This window comes from Telopea speciosissima, chromosome 9, assembly GCF_018873765.1.
Source record: "Telopea speciosissima isolate NSW1024214 ecotype Mountain lineage chromosome 9, Tspe_v1, whole genome shotgun sequence".
Lineage (NCBI taxonomy): Eukaryota > Viridiplantae > Streptophyta > Magnoliopsida > Proteales > Proteaceae > Telopea > Telopea speciosissima.
The window spans coordinates 8413738-8438235 of NC_057924.1; the positions used below are offsets into that span (position 1 = coordinate 8413738).

The window sequence follows — 24498 nt, forward strand, 5'->3', positions numbered from 1 at the left end:
CGAAATCGATCTTCACCCAAAAAAAAGAGCGGGATGTGGACTTGACCCCTACTGGACGCTCTATAGATGTTGTTGGTTTTCTTTGACTGAATCTTAGTTCTAATCATAAAAGAAGGGAAGAAAAAAAAGTAAAAAACAAGAAAGCCTTTAAATGCTGAAATAAGAATGAATGCAATTAATTTGAAGATACGTGAGACACATTAATACAAGTTATGTATAAAGTTTTAACAAACTTTAATGGTTAAAATAGCAGGTAGGTAGGTAGGAAGAGGTTCATATCATTCAATTCTTAGGGATCCCAAACTACTAACTAGTAACTGCTCTCTCTCTCTCTCTGAGGTCGTGGTCCATGGTCCATAATTCTCTTGTTTCCAACCAACTCAGGGTCAATACTGCCTTTGTCAAGTTTAGTGCACTTCATCCAAAAAAAAAAAAAAAGAAGAAGAAAAAAGCATTGCTTTTTCGGAGAGAGTTTTCCTTCACCTCTTGTGTTGGGGAACATTCCCTGTATACTAATGGTTGAACATATCTTCTATTACCCATTCAAAAGCGCAAAGGATTCTCTTTCACTGTGGCTCAAGGAAAACTCAGTTCAAAAACCTTTTAGGTTCCGTTTGATTGCAAGGGGAATCAAAAGCAAGGGAAATGAATTTTTTATGCTTAAAAAAGAAATTTTTGTAATCATTACCTCATGTGACAATATCACTTAGTTCAAATTATTTCATATTTGGTTATTAAATTTCACTTTATTCTGCATCCAATTCTTTAAGGTTTAAAATATAAAATAAATATTACATGTAAAATATATTATTACTAAATATGGTAAAAAATTTAAGTAGTTTATACAATCATATGGGGTAATGATTACAAAATTTTTTTTTTAATATTAGAAAATTTTCTCTTCCCTTCCCTTTGATTCCCCTTGCAACCAAACAGAGCCTTAATTTTTCATCAAATTTTAGAATTTTTGGCTCATGTATTGCTTTTTCTGTTTTGTCTTTGAAAAGACTTGGAAAGAGCAAATAAAGAGGCAGGGTAAGCTTGTGAAAACAGGGATTTGGTGCAAGAGGGCCACCGAAAATAAAAAGAAAAAATAGATCCTTTCCTGGAACAGGGTTTACTTCCAATTAAGTAAGGGACTAAACCAAAAAATAATACTAATTAAGTTGTAGTAAAAGGAGTCATATATGCACGATCATGCATAGACCTTTGCCATTGGACAAGAGGCGGTTGAAATAACCAAACTCCCCCCCCCCCCCTCCTCTTCCCTATGTAACATATTTTAACTCTCTTCTTCTTATGCGGCCATGAATGAGAACCTCCCCCTTAATATATAATATATATATATTTTTTTTGGTAAAAATAGTTTTATTATGAAAACATGAAAGCTCATGGCTGAGGATTGCATAGATCAACAAGCCACGGGTCAGAAATAAGCCACATCATTGCACACTTTACCGATAGTGCCCCTTAAGTTATAAGATAACTAAAGGACACGCTTGATTAGTGAGTAGTAGCTGACTGGGGTAGATCCCTACATATTAAGAGTGACGCCTTCGATGAACATTAGGAAAAAGTCTCTCTGAATATGAGGTGTTTCTACACGAAAGATATTTTTTGGGAAAAAAATAACTCTATCCAGGAGTATGCGTCCTATGCCTAGAGACATGGGGGCGACCGTCCTGCCCCCCATGAAATGCACAAATAACACTCCCCTTTGATGCCCCGTACACATTTAGGAGCCGTGCTCCCGGATAGAGAACATTTCCCCAGATTTATTATTTTTTTTTTCTCAAAAAATTTAATAAAAAAAATACACATCCTCATGTTAAGAAAACCCTTTCCTTCTACAACAAATAAACAAAAATGAAAACCCTTTCCCCTTCTTTTAAATTATTTTAAAGATCAATCACTTTTACCGCTTTCATGGATTTGGTTGATTCAGTATTCATAGATTTGGTTGGTTCAGTATTTAGAAACTCAAGAATGTCACAGTCCCACATTAACTCTACATGTTGCCTTACTATATTTAAATGAATTCACAGACAGAAGCGCCTCTCCATGCCTCCTTTTCAGCTATTTTTAAAACTTTATGAGAAAGTTCCTTGAGAGTCGGTGTTCAAAGCTAATAATAAGAGTTTGTCTTTGGAGCTTAGGTTTCCCATAATTATTCACCTTTTTCCATCTGAAGCCAAAATTAAGGGAATAATGGTTTTGACCAATCACTGCTCTGGGACCGATTTATATTTGGAATTGTTCTTTCTTACCTTTTTCTTTGTTCCTATATGTGTAGTCAGGGACATTACAATCCTCTTAAAAGAATGGGCAGTGATTTAGAATCTCCATAGTTCCATTAGAACCCAAAATACAACATTTTTAATTGAGGTCCAGGTTAGATTCTTCTTGGTTATGGGAGATAAATCTGGGTAATCAGTTTAAAAATAATTTGGGAATTTTTAATTTTGGAACTTGAAACTGATTAATAATCGATTTCGGTTAAATAGTTTAAAATTGGTTCCGATTTGATTTGTTGTTGATTTTTTATTATATGGTTCATAATTGGTTTGGTTCTTCATTTTATTTGGTTCATAATTGGTTTTATTTGGTGTATTTTCTTTTATTCAATTCATATTCGATTTATCGGTTTTAAATAACCTTAACGGTTTAGAATCAACAATTTATCGATTCAAAACCGGAGTCGAACCGATTAATTTTCTTCTACAATATGTAATATTAAAATCAAACCAAATAATAATGGGTCTGCCGGTTTAGATATAAATAATTCGATAAACAATTTTGGTTTGAAATTAACAACCTTAATCATAACTGATGCTTATAGAATCAAATTTTTTTTTTTGGGTAAAATTATAGAATCAAATTACTGGAATAGAAACTTAGAAGTTTGATTTAGCTGACTATATGCAAAAACAAAGAAATCCCCTACAACCAAAGGCTTTAAGTCCTCACAGATGATGTTTTCTGTTTTCTATCGTCTCCTTGACACTCAATCCATTTGAAAGGAAAATAAGTGGAATGAATTAAAATTCTATCCTGCCATCCCTTACTTCTACGGGGTGAAAATGTTAAGAAAACAATGCCCAGAATGACAATTTACAGAAGAAAATGTAAAGAGAAACAAAAACACACATGCACAAGACCAGATTTACGTGGTTCATCCCCAAGGAGAAAGACTACGTCCACAACCAAGTAATAGTACGAATTCACTAATCTCTGAAGCAAAATACAACCCTCACTCTCTCATATCTCAAAGAGATAATAACATTTTATAAGGAAACCCTAACCCTAGAAAGTACAAAACTACCCTTGTAATCCACCCGGTTTGGATTTGAACCAAAATAGGTCAACATACATATCAAATCGAAGCTCTCAACGAGCTCTATAGGTGTCAGGGCTATGACATTGATGTATGAATTTTTTAACCATTTTGATGTGTTTCGAAAATAAAATGGCCCATCAAAGAATCACTACAGCATTTTTTGGATGAAATCAAGCTGCTCCAATACCAGGAAATGCTAATCAAAGGACTTGAGCTCTTCACCATGGTAGAGAGAAACAAAATTACTAGGTTAAATTAGTATAAACACGAGATTTACTTGAAAATTTTCCAATCTCACTTGGGTTTACAGGGGAAATACCAAAATTAAAGCAAAGAAGAATGCCACAACATTACTTTGTTATTGTCACCATCCAATCTAATGGCAAATATGATACTTTCTCTCAATATTAATGTTGGAACCAGAGGATTTGCTTGCTGGCCTAACCCTTCAAGCTGGCAAGTTAAAGGTGGGACATGTGGAATGGTGAGTCCTGATACTGTGCATAACATCAAGTAGCAAATTCTGTTAGCTCCATTACCCTTTCTTGTCGCCTTGCTCTAATGCAAGACCCACATTATCACTGGCTTCTGAAACCGCGGTTCCATTTGCAACTTCTTCAGATAATGAAAATAATAAATGAGAGGCTATTGCTGTACACCGCTAAGAGCCTAAGAATCATTAATAACCGTTCTGGCTTGTTACGATTTTGTTTAGATTCAAACTTTTTACAAAAATCAAAATTTTTTAGTACTTGGCAATGGCATCAAGTCTGCAATTTTCTCTGAACTATTCAATACTATTCTAATATTGCTGATAACAGTCTCTTTCTCCATTTCTCTCTGTCTCAGACCTCTTCTCCCATGAATAGTCTGGTTCTTTTCATGTAAGAAGTAGTCTGTGACTCTCTGTGCTTTGTCTAGACATTAATGCCACAGAACAAGGCTTCTGAGATTGGTTTCCATGTTTCCAAGAGCCAAAGATTTCCTTTTTCTTGAATATCCATTTCTCCTTTTTTTTTATTTTAAATTTATTAGCGAGCTTCCGTGGTTTCTGGTTCTAAGCTCCTTTACTGACTTTCTTCCTTCCTTCCCTCTTTCTTAGAATCTCATTGGGTAGCAAATTCCAAAATGCATCCGTGTGATGGGTTGTGCAAGTCTGCATTGTTGGGTGATTTTTAAAAGGCTTGCAGCACATGGTTCCAAGTGCTTCGAAGTTTGAAGTAATATATATATATATATATATCTCTAATATCTTGTCTAGGTGTTTCATGAAGATTTTTGAATTGGGTTTTTCTTAAACTTGCAGTGTTTGTGGTCGTGAAAATGACTCTTTCTATTTTCAGAGAGGGAGAGGCATTGCAGATATGGAGGGTTCCCTTTCCGAAAGTAGAAATAATTTTTGGGTGAGATTGACTTCCTTTGATATCTAGCTTCTTTTGCACAGATCCAATGGTTGGTTCAAACTTGCTCTTGAAAATAGTTCTTGTGAAGAACAGAAAGGACTTGCAGAGCAGAGTTTTGAATATTATGTGAAAGCAGAGAAAAACCCAGGATAGTTAGAAGATTAGAAGAAGATGCCAACAGTTTGGTTTTCGCTGAAGAGATCCCTCCATTGTAAATCAGAGCCTTCGGATGTTCATGATCCAAAAGCTAGTGGTCATTTGCGCACCATATTGACAAAAAAAGCTGGTAGGTCTGGCTGTTCAAGGTCCATTGCGAATCTAAAAGATGTTATCCATGGGAGTAAGAGACACTTAGAAAAGCCTCCAAGTTGCAGCCCAAGATCTATTGGGAGTAGTGAATTCCTCAACCCAATAACCCATGAAGTGATTCTCAGCAATTCAAGGTGTGAGCTCAAGATCACCGGCTTTGGAGGTTTACATGAAGGCGGCGGCGGCAGTGGTGCTACTGCTGGTGGTGGCGGCGGCGGCAGTGGCTCAACCTTTGTTGGTACCCTTAGACCTGGGACACCTGGTCCAGCAGGGCACCTTAACATGCACCCTTACAACCCTTCGTTTAGTTGCTCAGCAACCCCTCCAAGGAAGTCTCCAGGTTCTTTCTGTAATAGAGAATGCTCTGCATTTGGGGGTTCTGCTTTTTCTGGTGGAATTAGTGATGGTGGCGTCTTTCCTAGGGCTTCTCATGAGGTTGATTCTCATGGCTCCTCTACTGTGACTTGTCATAGATGTGGGGAGCAGTTCGGGAAGTGGGAATCCTTAGAATCTCATCATCTGTCCAAGCATGCTGGTAAGATTAAGATTCTTCTCAGGTTTCAAGTTTATACTTCAGTGTTTGCTCTATTTTCAGAATCTTCTCCTTTCTTTAGTTCATTCTCGAAAAGTTGTACTAGGTATTGCTTTCTTAATGTTTATTAGTGTTTTTGATTGGTTACTAAACTGAAATTGGTTAAGCAGCTCTCTGAGTTCTAATCCAAAGTTACCACCCAACTCTTCTCCCACCCAATGTTCTTGCGGTTCTATATCATGTACTTCAGATCTGAATCAATATGAGACAGTCTTCTCCCAATATAACTTGAATTCCCCTCCTACATTGTATCAATTTGGGAACACATAATGATCCCAGTTCCAATGTTACTGTTTAATCTGTTTGAAAAAATATACTTTCCCTTCTGAAACATTTGCAACTTGTTTCCTTGGTGGATCTTACTGTCCGTACCTACCCTCGTGAATTATTGTCAAAATTTACTGAAACTTTTGGAAATCGTCAATCGTCTTTGGTATCCAAAAGCTTGCATTTAGATCTTTCAGTCATAGGCCTTAATTTATAAACATTCCCATGAAAGTATAGAAATCAGAATCTCAATCAGTATCGCCATTTCCTCATGATGTTCAAGTCAATTGTAGCTCATATACTTAATTTGGATTATTATTACATTTGAGTGCAGAGTTTCTGCTTCATCTAGTACTCATCTGTATTTGGTGCTCTAATTTTCAATTTGAAGCCTATCTTGTTCATTGTACTTACATGGTAACTTAGTATGTCACATTCCTTGCTTTTGCACAGTTACTGAACTTGTTGAAGGAGATTCGTCTAGAAAGATCGTGGAGATCATTTGCCGGGCAAGCTTGTTAAAGTCTGAGAACAACTGTGGGAGGATTGAGAGGGTTTTGAAGGTCCATAACATGCAGAAGACCCTAGCTCGGTTTGAAGAATACAGGGAGATGGTGAAAGTCAAAGCCAGCAAACTCCCCAAGAAGCACCCACGTTGCCTGGCTGATGGGAATGAGCTTTTGAGATTCTACGGCACAACTGTAGCATGCTCTCTGGGAATGAATGGCTCTTCCAATCTTTGTGTTTCCGAGAAATGCAGCGTTTGTTGGATTATAAGACATGGGTTCTCCACAAAGAAAGAGCTGAAGGGAGGCATTGGTGTTTTCACAACTTCAACAAGTGGAAGAGCCTTTGAGTGTATTGAACTCTATGAAGAACATCCCTCCTCTGTGAGGAAGGCTTTAATAGTCTGCAGAGTGATTGCAGGAAGGGTGCATAAGCCTTTGGAGAACATCCAAGAAATAGCAGGCCAAACAGGGTTTGACTCATTGGCCGGGAAAGTGGGTCTTTATTCAAATATCGAGGAGCTCTATTTACTCAACCCTAGAGCTCTCCTCCCTTGCTTTGTCGTAATCTGCAAATCCTGAAAGGAAAACAAAATTTGTGACAAGTCATAGTTTTTGTAGTCATATTTCTTCATTACTACCCTGTTTCATGTTTTGATCTTTCTGGTGCTTCAATTATCTGTACAGTCCTTTTCTAATGCCTCCTTTCAAAGATGTTGATTCTTCCTTACCACCTTAATTTCATGACTATTTGTCAATAGATAAACATTTTTGCTATTGATCTACATTGACTTCCATGATATATATATCCCACATGGGAAGGAGAGCAGGCTTAGATCTAGTCAAAAGGGGAAGTAACGCAGGAAAAGGGGCACAAACTTGACTTTCATCAATGAACGAATCAGGAACTCAGGTCAACTGTAGAAGGAAGAAGAAAGAGCAGGAGAGTTGATTAAATAAACTAGAAGTAGGGTTGTGACTTGAAATAGGGGAAGTCATGAAAAATCTCCTTGATTAAGGGGAGGCCAATGGTTTAAGATAATAGGATTTTAAGCATGTACATGTTCTTCAGTAGGGAATCTTTGCAGACTAGCAAATAAATTTATGTCACCTTGCATTACAAAATCTAAAGTGGGCATGTGGTTCTAGTTGTTTTATATTTGTGACAAAGGAAAGTCCGAAATAGGACAAATGCGAAAACTGATTGCTATATGCCCTGGATAGGCAGATTAAGTATTCTCTTCTAGTCTATACCTATCCTGGTTTGAATTTTTTGTAATATAATTGTTTTCTTACTTAACTCTATGGTACCAGACAAGAAATACATTAAAGATACAGTCAGGTTCATTCTCTCTCTCACTCTCTCTCTCTCTCTCTCTCTCTGTGTGCCTTCATTGGTCCCTTTGGAGGAATTTTCACATCACAGTTTCTGTAAATGCATGAGGTGTGTCCTTTTTCTACACTGCAACTGCTGTTTACTTTTAAAAGAGCACCTCTCCATAGATATGGTTAAAATATATAATTGTACCATCTGTTTTTTTTTTTTTAAGTCAATTCATAAATATTAGGATGGGGACAGTGAGGAGGAGATGAAACTGAAAGCAACAATATGAAAATGGTACAAGAGGACTGTATATTGTTCACATGGGTGCATCTTATGTGGACCTCTTTTTTCTACTTTGAATTTTTAATAAGGCAAGGTGCCCTGAGAGAGGGGGAACACAAAAAATGGAATTACAGTGGTCCTGGGGCTCCAGCTTTGTGACAAAATGAGCATCATTACTATATTAAATTTAACATCACCCCCATTGAAGCTGAATCTTATGAAAGCCTCAATAATTTATGCTATTCATAATCTTTAAAAAAAAAACTCATAATAGATTGTTTAAATCCTGTTATTGTTTCAAGAACTTATCATGCAGGTGGTATGATTCAGTGAAGTGGAAATTAAAATGACTTGGGCAACTTGGATTGAAATCCATGTTGCTTGTGAGTTTTGGAATAAACTGCCAACGCTTCAAGGCGAGCTTACTGGAATCATTGAATCTGGTTGTCTTCACTTTCAGTTTCAAGCCATTGGGTCGATGTTTTGCCTGTCTCAGGTTAAGCTCAATGAAAAACTGCTCCTCCTTAGGACCACATGTTGTTGGCCAAAGGAATCCCCCCCCCCCCCCCCTTCCCCCTTCCCCCTTCCCCCTTCCCTGCATGTTCTCTTGGTTCTATCCTTACTTCACCAATACAACATTAGGATCCATCAGCCGTTTGGTTTACAGTGATCTGGATTATTTGGTGAACCTATAGCAAGTGGTCCTTGAGCTTGCAATAGAGACAACACCCAGTTGAAACTGAAAGCTTTTTGTAGCCTGAAATCTCGCCTTATTGCACTAGCAAAACAGAATGATAGATTCGCCCAATCTGTGTTGTTGGGGGTTGGTCCCCCCCCCCCCCCCCCAAATCTTGCCATTTTTTCTGTGGGGGTGTGGGAGAGGGGGGGGGGGGGGAGGGGAAGCTAATTAGCAAAGAATTGATTAAAAGATGAAAGGATGTACAGGACTAGCATCTGGGCAAATCAGCTCGACCGCAGGTTGGTTGTAAATCAGGCTGCAGTGATTTGAATCTCCACTTTCGGCAATGCCATCAGTAAAGAAATCAAATAGAAAAAGGATAAAGACTCTCTTAAGAAGGAAAGAGAGAACTATCAAAGTGATACCTACAGAGCTCTGATACAAAACTTCCTTTTCCTTCGCATGTTGTCACGTTGGAATTGAAGAATGAACACTGAATCAATTTGCAACTTCATTATCATCTTACTCAATTTGTTATTTGTTGGCTACAATGGAGCTCTGTTTATCAAGGTTAATTTGAATTCTTAAGGACAACCATTATTATGGTCAGGTCGACTTATAAACCCATACTGTACACAACTAGTTACACTATGCTGGATTATCTCTTCTAGACTGTGCTTGTTATCAAAACCCAAACCTGTTAACTTCTTGGAAGAAATCTCTGAAGGGATCAAACCATTATCTACCTCACAAGACCTGGAGGACGAAAGCAGAGGAAATAACTGATATTGCTCTTCAACCCAGCTAAAATTTTTATCTAGTGTAGCTTAAAGTGTAAAAGTTACCTTGATATATTTAACCAAGGGCACTCCAGAGCAAGAAGGTCTACCAATTCGGACATAACACAACTGTGTGCAGAGCAAATATATCGTCCATTTGCTGCAGGTTGCTCCATCAGGAATATGTGGGCATTGCATATATCTTCAATATGAATAACAGAGATAGACCCCAATCTAGTATGAACTGCAGATAATATTGGGTATAGAACAGGGTCACCTGCAGAAGTATCAGTATCAGGAACTTGGTTGCAGAAATTTCATGCATCATTGGAAAGAGATGGAAGTGTCAAATGTTTGAGTGAGCACCTGTGATAGGTGACAAGAGAACTTGAACACTTGCAGGAACAGTTGAAGTGAAGAATGGACCAGCCACTGTGGTTGGTAATATTGATACAAGATCAATACCCTTTTCTTTCGCAAATTTGAATGCTGCTTCCTCTGATAGAAGCTTTGAGAGGACATAGACCTGTAATTTAGAAATATTGATAAGCTAACCATGTCCATGGATTTAGCCCATCTGTCTGAAACTACAAATAAATGAGATGAGATGTTACTTGGACAATCTCATGGTCTGTTAATGGAAAACAGAATATACTTTACCCATCCAGTAGCCTTCATATTCCAGACCTGATCGACAGAGCTCTGGCAAGATTCATCCACTTTTGATTTCCATCTCCCAGCATTTTCTTTGGCAGTGATAGTACTGATGGAGGAGGTGAAAATTACCCTTTTCACAGATTTTGTCCTTGAGCATGCTTGAAGAAGGTTTATGGTTCCTTTGATTGCAGGTTTGAGTATCTTCGTTTCAACATAACTCTCTTCAATCATGAACAACTGTGTAAGCAACTTCAAATTGCAGGGCTGTGTGCATGCCAAAGCCATACTCTGATATGTAAATAACCTAGCCCGAATCGAACCGATCCGTATTTGACTGGCTTTGGGCTGGGGTATTGTACATCTGAAACCAAACCATAAGACTAAACCCGAAACTGAAACCATGTGAAAACCGGATTGAAACCGAAATAACCAGATACAAGCCCAAAACTCATTAAAACCATATTTTTTTCGCTCATAAGTCTGCATACATAAATATGGCAAGCAGGACCGAAATCAAAACCAAACAAACCGAATAGAGAAACTAATAAGAACCCGAAACCGAAACCAATGTAGCTTTCCTTATTGATTTGGTTTCAGATTTACCCTTACCACACCGAAACTGATTCATTCTGGACCGAAACCGACCGGATTGACACCCCTTTATGTAATCCCATTGCCGATTCCCCTTACTCGAACCTTGCTCCATACCCCAGCCCAAAGTCCTTGATTCCTTAAATACTTAAACCATTGGACGTAATTGTAGGTGCCACATGAGCCCATCCTACTAACAGCCCAAATCTTGAGGCTAAGATTTAACCCATTATTGACTTTGGTTCCAACTTTTTTCCCATTTAGTCATGTATAAGTAAAGCTTTTCGCTTCTTCATGGATTAATTTGATCAAGCAAGCATAAGCCAAATATATATATAAAAGAGATTGAAGAACTTACCAACATTCTCATTGGCTGCTGGCACCCCGAATTCCATAGAGGCTGCCACATGGAATACACCATGGCAGCCCTGTACAGCTTCATTGAAGCTACCTTCTTCTTGAAGATCAGCTCTGAACACTTTCAACCGGTCACCACCATTCCAACATGACAAGAGAGGAGAAACTTTTTCTGTAATTAGTGAATTGATTAGAACCGAGTATTCCAATTCTGATTTTCCATCATATATGGGGGACAATTCACCTATGGCCAACATGGTTGGTAATCTTTGGATCGAATCGGTATCGGCCATGACTGAGCCAAGGTACGAACGATCCTTGAACGAATCATTGGGTCGGGATTGTTTGGATTGCCCGATTCAATCCGATACGCGTGCAAGAGTTGATTTTTTAAGATTTTTTTAAATCTCTTTGTTTTTGAATTTTTTTTCTTCCCTTTTGCATTCATGATTTAGCTTACAATATGTGTCTATTTTAACTTTAGACTATTTTTTTTATTTTATTTAAATTTAACATTTTTTTTTATTGATACGGACCGATTCTAGGACTATCCAATAAAACTCAGTTTGTGATCACTTTTGACCGATCCTAACTGATCTGGATTAGTATTGGCCTTGACTGATCCCAAGGTTACGAACCATGATGCATGGCCAGAGGCCAAAGAGGGGCACAGTGTTGGGATTCTGTTATAACTCATCCTTAAAAGATAGAAACACTAATCAATAAGGGAAGGTGCACTAGGGAAAAAAAATCCTCTATATTGCATCATTTTGGCGGTGAACTGCGGTGTGGCTTTGCGAGCTCGACACGAGGACTCAGCAACATCCAACGGTGCAAATTCGATTGCACTTCTTTTTTTTTTTTCTCCTTCTCAAGCTTGGCACCGTTGGATGTCGCCACGTCCATATGTCAAGCTCGCAAGACCACACCACAATGCATTGCGGAGGATTTTTATACACTAGTATTTATAAGTATTCTTCACATAAACCCCAAGGGGCAACGCAGTTGACAAGGGAGGAGACCTAAGGAAGCTGAAGGTCCTGAGTTCGACTCCGCCTTCCCCCTTGGGGCCACCCGCTTGAGAGGAAACTTCCTAATGAACATGGGGACCCCAATATCTCCCAATTCGTATGTGTTACAGGATCGTGCACGAACCCTGGGGGAATTAATCGGCCAAAGGCCGGACACCTCCAGGTCCCAAAAAAAAAAAAGACAAAAAAGTATTCTTCACATAAGTTGTGAGATCGCATGTCCCATTAGTCAAAAAGTCAGACCTTAGGATTCAATGGGCCTAACTTTTTTTGAGTAAAATCTATGGGCCTCACTCAATGATTTAAAAATCAGGATCGTATAGGTCAATTCGTCATAATTGGAATTGACTGGCCAATCCCTGTATGGAAACTAGGGTCAGGGCTTTTTTTTTTTCTTTCGATTCTACCCAATGACTCTCCAGTCGATTTTGATCCCCATCTGGCCGAGTCTGGATTCTGGGTTTTTAAACCCTAGCATAACTTGATTGAATTCTTGTTATTTTAGGGGAAAAAGGAGGGCATGAAATTATCTTAGGCAACGTTTTTTTCCTGGTACTATTAGGGGAAAAGAACAAATTCTTATCGTATGTGGTTCCTTGACCGGTGTGGTTCCTTAGTGCCTCTCACAAGAGGAGGGTGGACCCCATCCGGGCAGAGTGTTCGATCAGGTGCCCCAAGTGGGTCCCACCCCTCTCTTGTGAGAGGCACTAGCGAACCGCACCGGTCAGGGAACCGTAGACGATAACGATTTGGAAAAGAACTTTGTCTGGGAGTGTGTGTTGCGCCATGCACATAGAGAGGCGAAATGACCACCCAACCGTGCACTGACGTAGGGACCATTCTCCCGGACAGCAAACACTTCCTCATTACTATTTTTCCGGGTGTCCTTTGACATCAATTTCTGTTATTGGTGAAATCTAATCTCAGATTTAACCTAGAAAGTACTGTGATTCTTCAGCAAGCACATCAAGATCTTAGATTTGATATATAATTCTCCCTATGTTGGTTCGGAACCTCGAACCGGATCGAGTGGGCTTCTAAGGGTAGTTTGTTAGAAAAACAACACAACAGAATGACGATTTTGCAGAAGAAAACATAAAAAGGAAGAGAAATATATCACACACATCACATACACAAGACAAGATTTACCTAGTTCACCCCCAAGAAGGAAGACTACATCCACGGTCGAACGATAGATTGAATCCACTATTTCTGTGAATTAAATACAAACCCTCACTCTCTCATCTCTCAAAGAGATAACTACAATGTATAAGAAAACCCTAACCCACAAAGTACAAAACTGCCCCTAGAGACCTATCCTGTCTGGTTCAGACCTGAACCAACATAGGACGAAATACATAACAAATCGAAAATCTTTTTGACCATTCTAGCACGTTTCAAAGGCAAAATGGCCCACCGAAGAATCACTACCGCACTTTTGGACTAAGATCAGGCTTCACCAATAACACAGTTTTGTACTTTCGTGGGTTAGGGTTTTATCTATATTGTAACTATATATAGTTGTTATCTCTTTGAGAGATGTGGGGGTGTGAGTGACGTTTTGTATTTTTTTCACAAAATAGTGGATCTGGACCTATCGCTCTACCGTGGATGTAGCCTACCTTCTTGGGGGTGAACCACGTACATAAATCTCTATCTCATGTGTGTGCTTTCCCTTTCACTTCTTTTGCAAATCGCTATTCTACTATGTTGTTATTTCCTAACAATTTCTTGGATGACAGTAGAGCTAGTGAGATGAGTTCTACTTTTTACCGGCATTGAAGCCAATAAAGCAGAGAAAGGTGAATAGCTCTTTCTGTTATGGGACTGACATATCATATGATAGGTTGATCAGTCTATTCCCAACTCACCCCCATTCTACATTCCTTGTAATTTTCTGGCCTTCCAACTGGAGAAGCTCCAAATTCCAATCTTTCCATGGTGACCACTGATCACCATGGAAAGAGGAGGAAAAAGAAAGAAAGAAATCGATCTCTAAGGAAGATTCATTTTAGATTCTATAGAAGATGGGTTTTGTTTATAATTGAAATCAAACTTCCATGTTGAAGCACCTGTGTTAGAAAGAGAAAGAGAGAGAGAACCTGGATCTCGAACAGTGGCATGGACGAAGTAGCCTCTTTGAAGGAGAGACTTAACCAGCCATGATCCGACGTAACCGGTTGCCCCGGTAACGCAGAAGGTCGTCGGAGCCCCATCTTCTCTATGAGCCTGAACCTGAATAACCTGCTGCTGCTGCTCATGATCGCCACCTTCTTCCATGTCAAACTCTTCTCTGAGTTATTCACTCACTCCCAACTCTTTCAACTTCACCACCACTGTTTGGTAGATTCCAAGAAGGAAGGGGTAGGAGACACTATATTTGTTAATTAGGGTTCCCCATAATAATGTATTGTGTAGTATATATTATAACCTGCAAGTGGAGAGATAAGTGCAAGACAGTTAAGTATTAGTAGTGATCGAGTTTGGATTCATTTGCGTTTGTGGAAAATTTCTCAAGAAAAGATTTTACGTCGGCAACTAAATTTAGAATTGTGAAGTGTCGGTTGAAGTATGGCTAGGATTTGAAAACTGGCCAATGGGTCCCACATACATTTTTGTTTTTTTTTCTATGTTTGTTGGTTTCTTGTCAATCTTAAGATTTTAGGGTTTTCTTACTTTCTCAATGAAATCTTTCGACCATGTTCCTTTGTATCAAGTGGACCATATATTATCCCTCTAAATCATCACCCATCAATGGCATCTTTGAAAAAAAATATGATTTTAAACATTTGCATCAACAAGCAGGCAATGTTTCAGCTAATTGCTTAGCCTTGTTTGAGTCCAATTGCAGACATTTTGTCATTTGAAATATTGGGGCTCCCATGTTCAACAGAGAGTTTCTTCTCAGGCGGATGGTCTCAAGGGGGAGGTGGAATCGAACTCAAGACCTTTAGCTTCCTTAGGCCTCGTTTCTTGCCAACTGCACTGCCCCTTGGGGTTTAGTTTATATATTTCCTTTATCAAAAACATGAAATAAGCCTTACAGGAAAAAAGGGATACTATGATCCCAATGAACCAACACATCTTTTTTTCTCCGTTAGTTATGAACATGGGCCATATTTTACGATTACATAAATTTTTTGACCAATAAGAGTGCTGTGGGGGCATCCAATATAGATGAGATTTTTCATTTCACGGGGTGGAGCAATCATTTCACCATTCCTGTGTCTTGACGTCACACGTACAGCCTGTTACCTTTTTTTTTTTTTCCCATTATTATTATTATTATTAGTGGCAACAAATTTGATAGATGTCATCACCTAATTCTAGGTAAAGCATACATGTATGTAGGGATGTAAACGGATCGGATTCGGCTCGGATAGTGCTATATCCGCATCCACATCTGATTAGCTTTCGGACGGATTCAGGTAGTGCTAAACGGATATAGATACGGATACGGATCGGATATTTTATTCATTCACATGTAAATAAAGCTTTTCGGATAGCTATAGCCTATTCGTATCAGTATCCATTTAGCTTTCGGACGAATTCGGATAGTGCTAAATGGATACAAACACGGATACGAAAACGGATTTCGACTCTTCATTTACATCCTTACATGTATGGGTATGAGTAGATGATCCGATTTCAACCCACCCTCCCCCTTGTAGTGTTTAGAGTGGGACCATGGAGCCATGGAACGTAAAGGAGGTTTTGAGCTGGGTTTTATTCTATGACACTCACTTTTAACCCATCAAAGGCACATTGAAACCCTAAACTGATATGGGCTGTATGTGTTGGCCAATACATCAAATTATAGATGCTATGTAAATGCATTAATTTAATTTTTTTTGTGTGCAAACCCTTTTATGGGGTTAAAAACTTTTGCAATAGGTATGAGATCCTCTGGAAAGGAGGAGTCTCAAAAACCTAACCTAGGAAAAAGACAGCCCATTAAGCAACATCATGAGCTTGACAGTTTCCATCTCTAATTACATAATAAAAAAAAAAAGGGACACTTTTTTTAAAAACCACAAATCCGTTCACCACGGAGCTTTAGATACATGTGAAAGAGTATCGAGAGAATATTTTGGTAAATATACTAAAACCTTATAAGGGGTTTGTGAATCCTAAGATAATGTGATAAAGAAAAACTTTCTCCAATCACGACCTTTTTTTTTGTGCCAAGTGGGCTCACCACTTTGGTGGCCCAGAGAGGGGAGTGGGAGCCTAGTTGGCCCAACGGGTTGGACTAGCTATATAGTGGTGCATGCCAAGCTCCAGTACACTTGTGATGAATTGATCAAGTGACCAAATGTCCAAACCTCTTAACTAGGCACTGCCAAATTGTTAGGCCAAAGCCCACGTGTGCTACTACTAGACTCTAACAATGGGGAAAAATTCCAAGTAGTACTTGAATGAGGGCTTGTTCCTACTCTTAATAGATTATTATTGAGAAAAATAACTTTGTGGAGGAGCAGGACGGATCTTTATCCCCTATGGTTCTCTGTCCGGTACAATTCCTATAATTCCTCTCATAGGGAATTCGAAATGACCACCCTACCCCTTGCCCGAACACATTGCCCCAGGTGGGGTCCACCCCCTCTTATTAGAGGTTCTAGGCAATTGTACCAAGCAGGGAATCACAGGAGACAATTTTCCAGAGCGTGACCCATGTGTTCACACAGAGGGAGGCAAAACACTAACCTTATTGATGCTTCTGCTTTCTCCCATTGGGGATCCGGATCCTCTCCAACTACTTGGGCATTCAACTCCTCTCCAACCACCCATCCAACTGCTAGAAAGATTTGGACACACATCTTAACACTTGGGGATGCGTGTCCAAATCCTCCAGCCATTGAATGGGTGGTTGGGGAAGAGTTGGAGTTGGAGAATATCTTTTTCCTCCCACTTGGCTCTGCGCACAGAGAACTCTTCTCCATTATTATTATATGGGAGAAAGAACGTTACTTGACCACATTAGACACAGGAACATCATATGATAAGATCATGTGTGGTGTTGTCACAAGCTTAAAAACAAATGATGTCAGTTTCACCCAATTTTTTAAAGGGACAATTGCTTAGATCTACATGATTAAAAAAAGATTTACCCATCCGGTGCACTTTAAATTTATTTTACACAAATTAGTTTTAAGGTAGAAAAGATTTACAAAAACCCCAACCCATTAGAAAAAGTTGAGTGAATTTCTTAAAATACCCCCAACATCTTTGTAATTTATCTAGTCTCACTCACTCTCTTGCTCTCGACTTCTATTGGAATCTTTCATCGTTGACAACTTCTTCGATGACTAAGGAACATTTCTGCATTCTTCTACTACTAGAATTATCGTATAGTATTATGGGTCCAATTGTTTCAGTTTTATTCCTACTCCATCTCAAGTCAGATCTCCTCTTATTACTCTCTCTGTTTCTCTTCTTTTCTTCCCTCAGTTTTCCCTTGCTTTTTAAGCCAGTCGAAACCTCTGTTTTTTGGTCAAGTTTCAGTTCGCTTGAACTATTTATCTTCCTCATCCTAGATACTAAAAGACTAATCTCTCTGAAATTTTAGAATCGATTCTAGTTTTTCAAATATGAAAATACAAAAAAACCATTTTCCATACTCTGTTTCTGAGTTTTTTTTTTGCAACCAACACATTGCACCATTTTCAACTCTATTAAAATATTTTTTTCTGGCCTGGAAGTCATCAAGAGAGCTAGACGATTCTGTTGGTAAAATCTCAGCCTTATTTGATACTGCTTTGAGAAGTTACAATTCTCATTTAATATTCTTGTTCACCGTCCCATCTCTTCTTTTTATTTCTGAGGTCTCTGAAATATTTGGCCATACGTAAATTAGAAAAAGAATTAGTGCAGAGTAGCAAAGCTTTGGAAGACCTCTAAGCTACCATTGACAGCAAAGTTGTCCCAACTCCAATACCATAGAAGCATCCTCACCTAAACCGATCACTCTTCCCACAGTTCAACTCCAAACCAATGTCATGCAAGACCTTCCACACCATAGAAGAATTCGATTTGAAGCTTTCATCTCCCAAGCCAACCCAATTCAAAAAAGTCGAGCACATCATTCCGACGGATTTAACCCAGGGAGCAATAGAGCACGAAGAAGAGAAGGGGAGAGAGAGGCAAAATGCTTAACTCGAAAGCAATTCTGATTGAAATAAAAGATCAAAGAGAAGGAAGGCGGGAGTTGTGAAGCAGTTGAATAAAAAATTCATGAGAAGAAGAAGGTGGGTCCTGAGGGTATTTTAAGTTGTTTATTTTAATTTTTTTAATTTCACAGGATTAAGTAAATCTTTTCAACATCGTAATTTGTACCTGTAAAATATAATTTATATATTTCAGTTTTGTAAATCTTTTTAGTGTTAAGTAGATCCAAAAAAATTTCCCTTTTTTAAATATAATTCAAGCTAAGGGGACCAAAAATCTAAGGAACTTTAAACTTAGATTTTTAATTGCAACAACACCACACCTGATATCTACCCATATTCATTCATTACTTATTCCCATCTATCAACCACACGTGAAGTCAAGAGCGGATAGGTTAGGTAACCATTCTTTCACCAACTCCCTTTCTTCCCTATCCCTACCCCTCTTTTGTCACCACTCACCACTATTGCTGCTCTTATTGAGAATGGTTCAGGTTATCGTCCAGGAACCATTCTCATACGCTAAATGCCACACAAATGGGATCCAAGAAAGTGAGTGGATTCCATCTGTGAGGCTTTTAGCATGCGACTCGGATGGTTCGCGTATAAGAATCTGATTAAGTTTGACTGGTACATGATTTCTTCAATATAAATCAGATTTAAATAATCTTGGATTTGTTAGAAAGCTGTTAAAACAAAACTTTCTTTTTATTTCTTATAAAAAAAATAATAAAATTTTCTAACAAATCCAAGATTGTTTAAATCTAATTTATATTGAAGGTGCTGTGTTCTGGACAAACCTCATTCAATGCTATGTCCAAAAACAATATACAGTATTAAACTTGGATAAAAACCACAAGTACTATTTTTAGTGTTCTCTGTGTGAAACTAATGCATGAATTGGATTTAAAATGTCAAAAGTAGACAACTCAGCAAGAATTAGGGCAAAAAAACAAATTCTGGATCTCAAAACCAAGGTTCGAATCAGCCTAGAGAAAGTTTCAGGTTTCCACTGAGATATGATCGAAATAGAGATGAACTCGATTTCTGGCTGGTCGAAAGCTAATCGAAACCCGGGTTTTAGAACCTTGCTCCACACTAGTCTCCTTGGGGGGGCAGTTTCTTTTCGTTCTCCTTGCCCTTTAATAAAAACCCATTTATAAAAAGTTAAAAAGGTGGGTTACAAATGCCAATCAATGTGTCTTTCTTATGAAGTGCTGGTCCTCCATTTTACAAGATTGGGCTTGCGAGCACTTTGTAGTACAAGATTCCTTTATTATGTTCGACAAAAAAACAAAAGATTCCCTTATTATGTAAGACAAAGGCATACCAATAGTCTTCGTATTCAGACAAATTTTTTGGGAAAAAGAACCTTATCCAGGAATTTACACCTTGCGTCCAGAAATAGAGGGGGCAAAATGATCGTCGCCACCCCATGAAAGGTGGAAATGCCATCAGACAAATGTTTTTGCTTGTGTTCCTATTGTCCTTTTATAGATTAAAAGAGGACATGCTTTGAGGATGTTCATGCCCCGGGTCTATTGCAAAAGAAGAAAGTTACTTAAAGGTGATAAATGGTTCAATTCAGAGAGATCAAAACCCAGAGAGCAGTAGGCAGAAACCAAAACCAAACTATTTATTAAATGGTTCCAGTTAGTGAAATTAAAACCATTTACTAAATAGTTTCGATCTTGGTTTTGTTACCAATTTGAGGTAAAAGGTTCATAAATGGTCTTTAAAATGGTTTTTTTTTTTTGGAGGGGGGGGGGGGGGGGGACGGTTCTTCTAATTGCATATTTGCATATCTATTCTAAATTCTAAGTGCATTTTTATACTAAGTCTCTATATCTATATATCTACTAATATAGAGACTTAATATAAATGGTCTAGTCAAGTTAAATATAATCGGTTTAACGGTTTGTAAACGATTCAAACCCCTAAGTTAAATGGTTTAAAATAGAGAATCAACACTAATAGTATAACGAGCATGTAGTCCATGGTATTGAATTGGGACATAATTTTGTTGTTACACTTATAGCAAGAATGTTGCTGCTACAAGGTTGGCAGCCAAGGAAATGGGATCTTAAATGCTATTTTAGAAAATATTAAAATTTAGGAAGGTATTTATGAACCCAAAGGGGAAGTGTATTATTCCATTTTCTTGGCTGCTAGTCTTATAGCAGGAACATTCCTGCTGCAAGTGTAGCAGCACAATTTTTCCGATTGAATTGGGTATCTGTCACCTTTAAAACTAGTAAGATATTTATACAGATTGACCAGTATCAAACAAGTTCGTCCCTGGTTTTCTTAAAATTCGAGTTTTTGACTGTTGTACTTCTGTTCCGAATGATTTCACCAATAGGATATCGACACGATATCAAGATTAGTAGTTAGCTATACTGATACATCAAACCATTCTCCAAATGGAAGGCTTTATTTTTATTTTTAGGGTGATTAATATAGTCCTAACTATTCATTGAGGATGGGGGGGTGTTTATCTTTTTAATTATAGGGGTAATAATCCCAGTTTAAGAATTTAAGTAGTTGGTCAAGTGAGGAGAGAGGGCAGAGATGGTTTGATTTGTTGGTACGAGGAGACGGAATCACGTGCTCACCTTCTTCTTCGGTTCTTTGTTTCTCCACTTTATAAACATGGAAGTGATGGAAGTTTGAAAGATGCAGAGGTAGATCGGTGTAACAATCTATTTAAGAAGGGAACTTAAACAGAGATTAATCAGTGTGAGAAGGAAAGTGTTGGTGAACCTAAAACAGAGGAAGTAGCAACAGAAACTATGGCAAAGAAGATGGCTTGTGTGACTGGAGGCACTGGTTATGCAGCCTCACAGCTCATCAAATGCTTGCTTGAGAAAGGCTATGCCGTCAACACTACTGTCAGAGATCCTGGTTTGTTCCTCATCTTCTTCTTCTTTCAATGTATTTTTACCTTCTTAGATTGTGTTCTTTCGGTTTCTTTTTGGAAGCTTTAAAGGCTTTTTATAGCTCTGGTGCTTCCCGCTGAACAGAGTTTGGTTTTGGGTTGGTGATCATTAAGGACTAATGAAGTGTAGTACTGCAGTTCATGTGTTTGTTGAAGTGCTTCTTTGCAGGATTCCTGACCCACCTGTTCGACCAGTTACCCACATGGAGCTCATAGTGTCTTCATAACTTTTCCCTCTCATTGGTGACTGGGGAATTATCAAACCAAAGAAGGAAGAAAAGAAATCATTTGGGTCTTGAATCTTGATAACAATGGAGTTCGGTTCTGAAGCTCTGAAACTCTCAACTCTAAAGTCAGTGGACGACAGTATATGCCCCTGTTTCAGTCTCAGAAATCAGAATTCTATTATAACCAAGCGAATCGAAGCTACCCTTCAATCTGTGCATACGAAGCAGTTCTTTATCTTTGCTTGATTGTACAAAATAAAAATTGAGATTATGTGAATCCAACCAAAGCTCTAACTTTTATTTATTTTCTGGGTGTAGACAATCAAAAGAAGGTCTCTCACCTGCTGGAGCTACAAAGTTCTGGTGAACTAAAACTGTTTCAAGCTGATCTGACTGATGAAGGGAGTTTTGATGCTGCTTTCGCTGGTTGTGACCTTGTCTTCCACTTGGCGACCCCAGTACACTTTGCTTCTCAAGACCCAGAGGTAACCGAGAGAAAGAGAGAGTGGCCATTAGTACAACTTACAGAAGAAATTAAAATCAATATCTAAGCTTTCAACTCTTAATTATTAACTTGTTTGCATTTGGATGAATAGAATGACATGATCAAGCCAGCAATTCAAGGGGCACTAAATGTTCTGAAAGCTTGCGTGAAATCAAAGACAGTAAAGCGTGTGGTCATGACATCCTCTGCAGCTGCGGTATCCATAAACAATTCCACTGGAACAGGTTTAGTCATGGACGAGCAATGCTGGACTGATGTTGATTTCTTGGCTTCTGAGAAACCACCCACTTGGGTACTTTTCTCCTTCCTTGCTCTTCTTAAGTTTCAAGTCTTGGTTTTTCCTCCACAGAGGCCTGAAGGCTTGAACTTGAACCACAAGAGCCCAAACCTAAAGATAGTGGGAATGAAATCAAACTTGAATTTGCAGGGATATCCAGCGTCCAAGACATTAGCAGAGAAGGCAGCATGGAAATTTGCAGAGGAGAACAAAATCGACCTCGTCACTGTTATTCCTTGTCTCATGGCTGGTCCCGCTATAACTCCTGATGTTCCCAGCAGCATCTGTCTCGCCATGTCCCTGCTCACAGGTACCTATGCGAATTTTTATCCTCTCAATTACACTGTCCGTACTTGACGTCAAGTAGGTGATCCACCTCCCTCTGTTAGATACGGGCAGTGGTATTGAGAGGATAAAGATTTGACCCACACATTCATTCATGTTTGCAACTACCTGGAACCAGCCATGGTTTTAGGGATCGGTAATAGATCCACGAAATCGCCGGATCTGGATTGGTATCATGGGTCCCGATCCCCGATTCTTGGATGATCCCGTATGGATTGTAGGATGAAGGGTCAAAATGTAAAAATAAATTTTTAAATGAAGGATAGAGAGGTAAATTTGTCCGATCCAGGCCAAAATGCCAAATCGGATATGGGATCGGTCTGTCATTCTTGTGTAAAAAATTAGACCAGCCCGGTTGAATGGACTGAAACCGATTGGATCAATTCGAAACTGATCAAACTCATTATCGGTCAGTATTGATTATGGTTTTTAAAAACATTTATGGACCAAAATCGATTGGACTGATCAAATCGACTGTGTGGACCGAAAAATCAAAAGGAAAAACAAAAGGGTAAAAACCCCTACACCTTTTTTCCTTCTAATATATGAAAAATCAACATCAGGCTGATAATAGATTGATAAAAGGGGCTGTTAAAAGAAATCGATAACTGATCGAACCAACAATAGACCGACTCAAAATCGACCAAACACTTAAACGGTCCGGTTTCAGTTTGACTTGGTATATGCATAATTCCAGAAAGGAAAAAATAGCGACTTAACTTGAACCGATTAGGATTAAAAAACCCAGAATAAGGATCCGGATCATCCCGTATGGTTTTTTATTTGGTCCGGGCTGATTCTGCTCCAGATCAGAGCGAAATTGGTTCGGATCACAACCAACTTGAACCATGGCTAGACCTGGGTTTCCCGGACCTTATGGTCATCCCTGAAATAACTCGGGTCGGGAAACTACACTGACTGATATATTTCCTGGTACTATGTAGGGGATGAATTCCTGATCAACGGAATGAAAGGCATGCAAATGCTGTCTGGTTCGATCTCAATAACACATGTGGAAGATGTTGTTCGAGCTCATGTATTTGTAGCTGAGAAGGAATCGGCTTCTGGTCGATACAACTGCTGCGGTGTCAACACCTGCGTAACTGAGCTCGCCAAGTTCCTCAGCAAAAGATACCCTCAATACAAAGTCCCCACTGAGTAAGCTTCTCTCTTCCAAGCATCATAATTCACTACCATGAATTGTTCTAACTATGAAACTTAGACTGATCAAATCATTTGATCACTGAGCAAGGGATGAATAGAGATACAGATTTATTGAACATTTCACTAGTACAAGATCTAGCATCCAGAGCAAGTGCTTAACCTTTCTTATATAGTAAAGCATTGTGAAGTGGCTCTCATTTGTGCAATCAATTGCAGTTTTGGAGAATTCCCCACCAAGGCCAAGTTGATCATATCCTCTGATAAGCTTGTTAAAGAAGGGTTCAGCTTCAAGTATGGCATCGAAGAAATATATGACCAGTCACTTGAGTATTTCAAGGCTAAGGGACTGTTGCAGTGATGAATACACCTGGTTTTCCTATTTGCTTCTGAGTACCAACTATGTTTGGCTTTGCTACTAAAATTTTATGAATAACATCATCGTTCTCTATATCAATTCTAATAGATCTTTTTTCTAAGTCACAAATCTCTCTATCCCCCTATATATATACACAGTAAAGATACATATCAGATTCCCTCTTCAACATCAAGTACATCCGATTCCTATTAAAAAGAAACAAGTTCAAAGCCCAAAACAGGAAACTAAAATTGAAGCAGCAACGACGCTGACTAATGATTGAGAGTACACCGCGTAATAATAGCGAAAATCATATGAACCGTAAGGTATCTAATTCAGAAAACTAAGACAGATAAATTCAATTCTGGCTCACTTCTCCTAATAGAGGTATCGAAATTGTGGTTCA

The 24498-nt window shown here is 38.6% G+C and overlaps 3 protein-coding genes across 3 annotated transcripts; 2 read left to right on the plus strand and 1 right to left on the minus strand.

Moving 5' to 3' along the window:
- The first annotated feature begins 4625 nt into the window (after window positions 1-4625).
- LOC122639737 lies at window positions 4626-7180 on the plus strand. Its single transcript, XM_043832667.1, has 2 exons — window positions 4626-5584; window positions 6362-7180. Exons 1-2 carry the CDS (start codon window positions 4912-4914, stop codon window positions 6994-6996), a joined length of 1308 nt encoding a protein of 435 aa, XP_043688602.1. The 5' UTR covers window positions 4626-4911; the 3' UTR covers window positions 6997-7180.
- A 1998-nt stretch (window positions 7181-9178) lies between these two features.
- LOC122638602 (dihydroflavonol 4-reductase) lies at window positions 9179-14394 on the minus strand. The gene is made up of 6 exons (XM_043831466.1): window positions 14217-14394; window positions 11085-11255; window positions 10139-10356; window positions 9845-10004; window positions 9545-9755; window positions 9179-9455 (listed from the first exon to the last, which is right to left on the minus strand). Exons 1-6 carry the CDS (start codon window positions 14392-14394, stop codon window positions 9284-9286), a joined length of 1110 nt encoding a protein of 369 aa, XP_043687401.1. The 3' UTR covers window positions 9179-9283.
- Window positions 14395-21003: 6609 nt separating this feature from the next.
- Window positions 21004-24209, plus strand: LOC122639738 (anthocyanidin reductase ((2S)-flavan-3-ol-forming)-like). The gene is made up of 6 exons (XM_043832668.1): window positions 21004-21185; window positions 21765-21931; window positions 22043-22243; window positions 22379-22538; window positions 23518-23731; window positions 23954-24209. Exons 1-6 carry the CDS (start codon window positions 21074-21076, stop codon window positions 24093-24095), a joined length of 996 nt encoding a protein of 331 aa, XP_043688603.1. The 5' UTR covers window positions 21004-21073; the 3' UTR covers window positions 24096-24209.
- Window positions 24210-24498: the final 289 nt, after the last annotated feature.

Coding starts and splice junctions, on each gene's coding strand:
- LOC122639737 (XM_043832667.1), top strand. CDS start 4,912: ATGCCAACAGTTTGGTTTTCGCTGAAGAGATCCCTCCATTGTAAATCA. Junction 5,585..6,361: donor TCATCTGTCCAAGCATGCTG/GTAAGATTAAGA, acceptor GCTTTTGCACAG/TTACTGAACTTGTTGAAGGA.
- LOC122638602 (XM_043831466.1), bottom strand. CDS start 14,394: ATGGAAGAAGGTGGCGATCATGAGCAGCAGCAGCAGGTTATTCAGGTT. Junction 11,256..14,216: donor TGCCACTGTTCGAGATCCAG/GTTCTCTCTCTC, acceptor CACTAATTACAG/AAAAAGTTTCTCCTCTCTTG. Junction 10,005..10,138: donor ATATGAAGGCTACTGGATGG/GTAAAGTATATT, acceptor TCTAAATTACAG/GTCTATGTCCTCTCAAAGCT.
- LOC122639738 (XM_043832668.1), top strand. CDS start 21,074: ATGGCAAAGAAGATGGCTTGTGTGACTGGAGGCACTGGTTATGCAGCC. Junction 21,186..21,764: donor CACTACTGTCAGAGATCCTG/GTTTGTTCCTCA, acceptor TTCTGGGTGTAG/ACAATCAAAAGAAGGTCTCT. Junction 23,732..23,953: donor CAATACAAAGTCCCCACTGA/GTAAGCTTCTCT, acceptor AATCAATTGCAG/TTTTGGAGAATTCCCCACCA.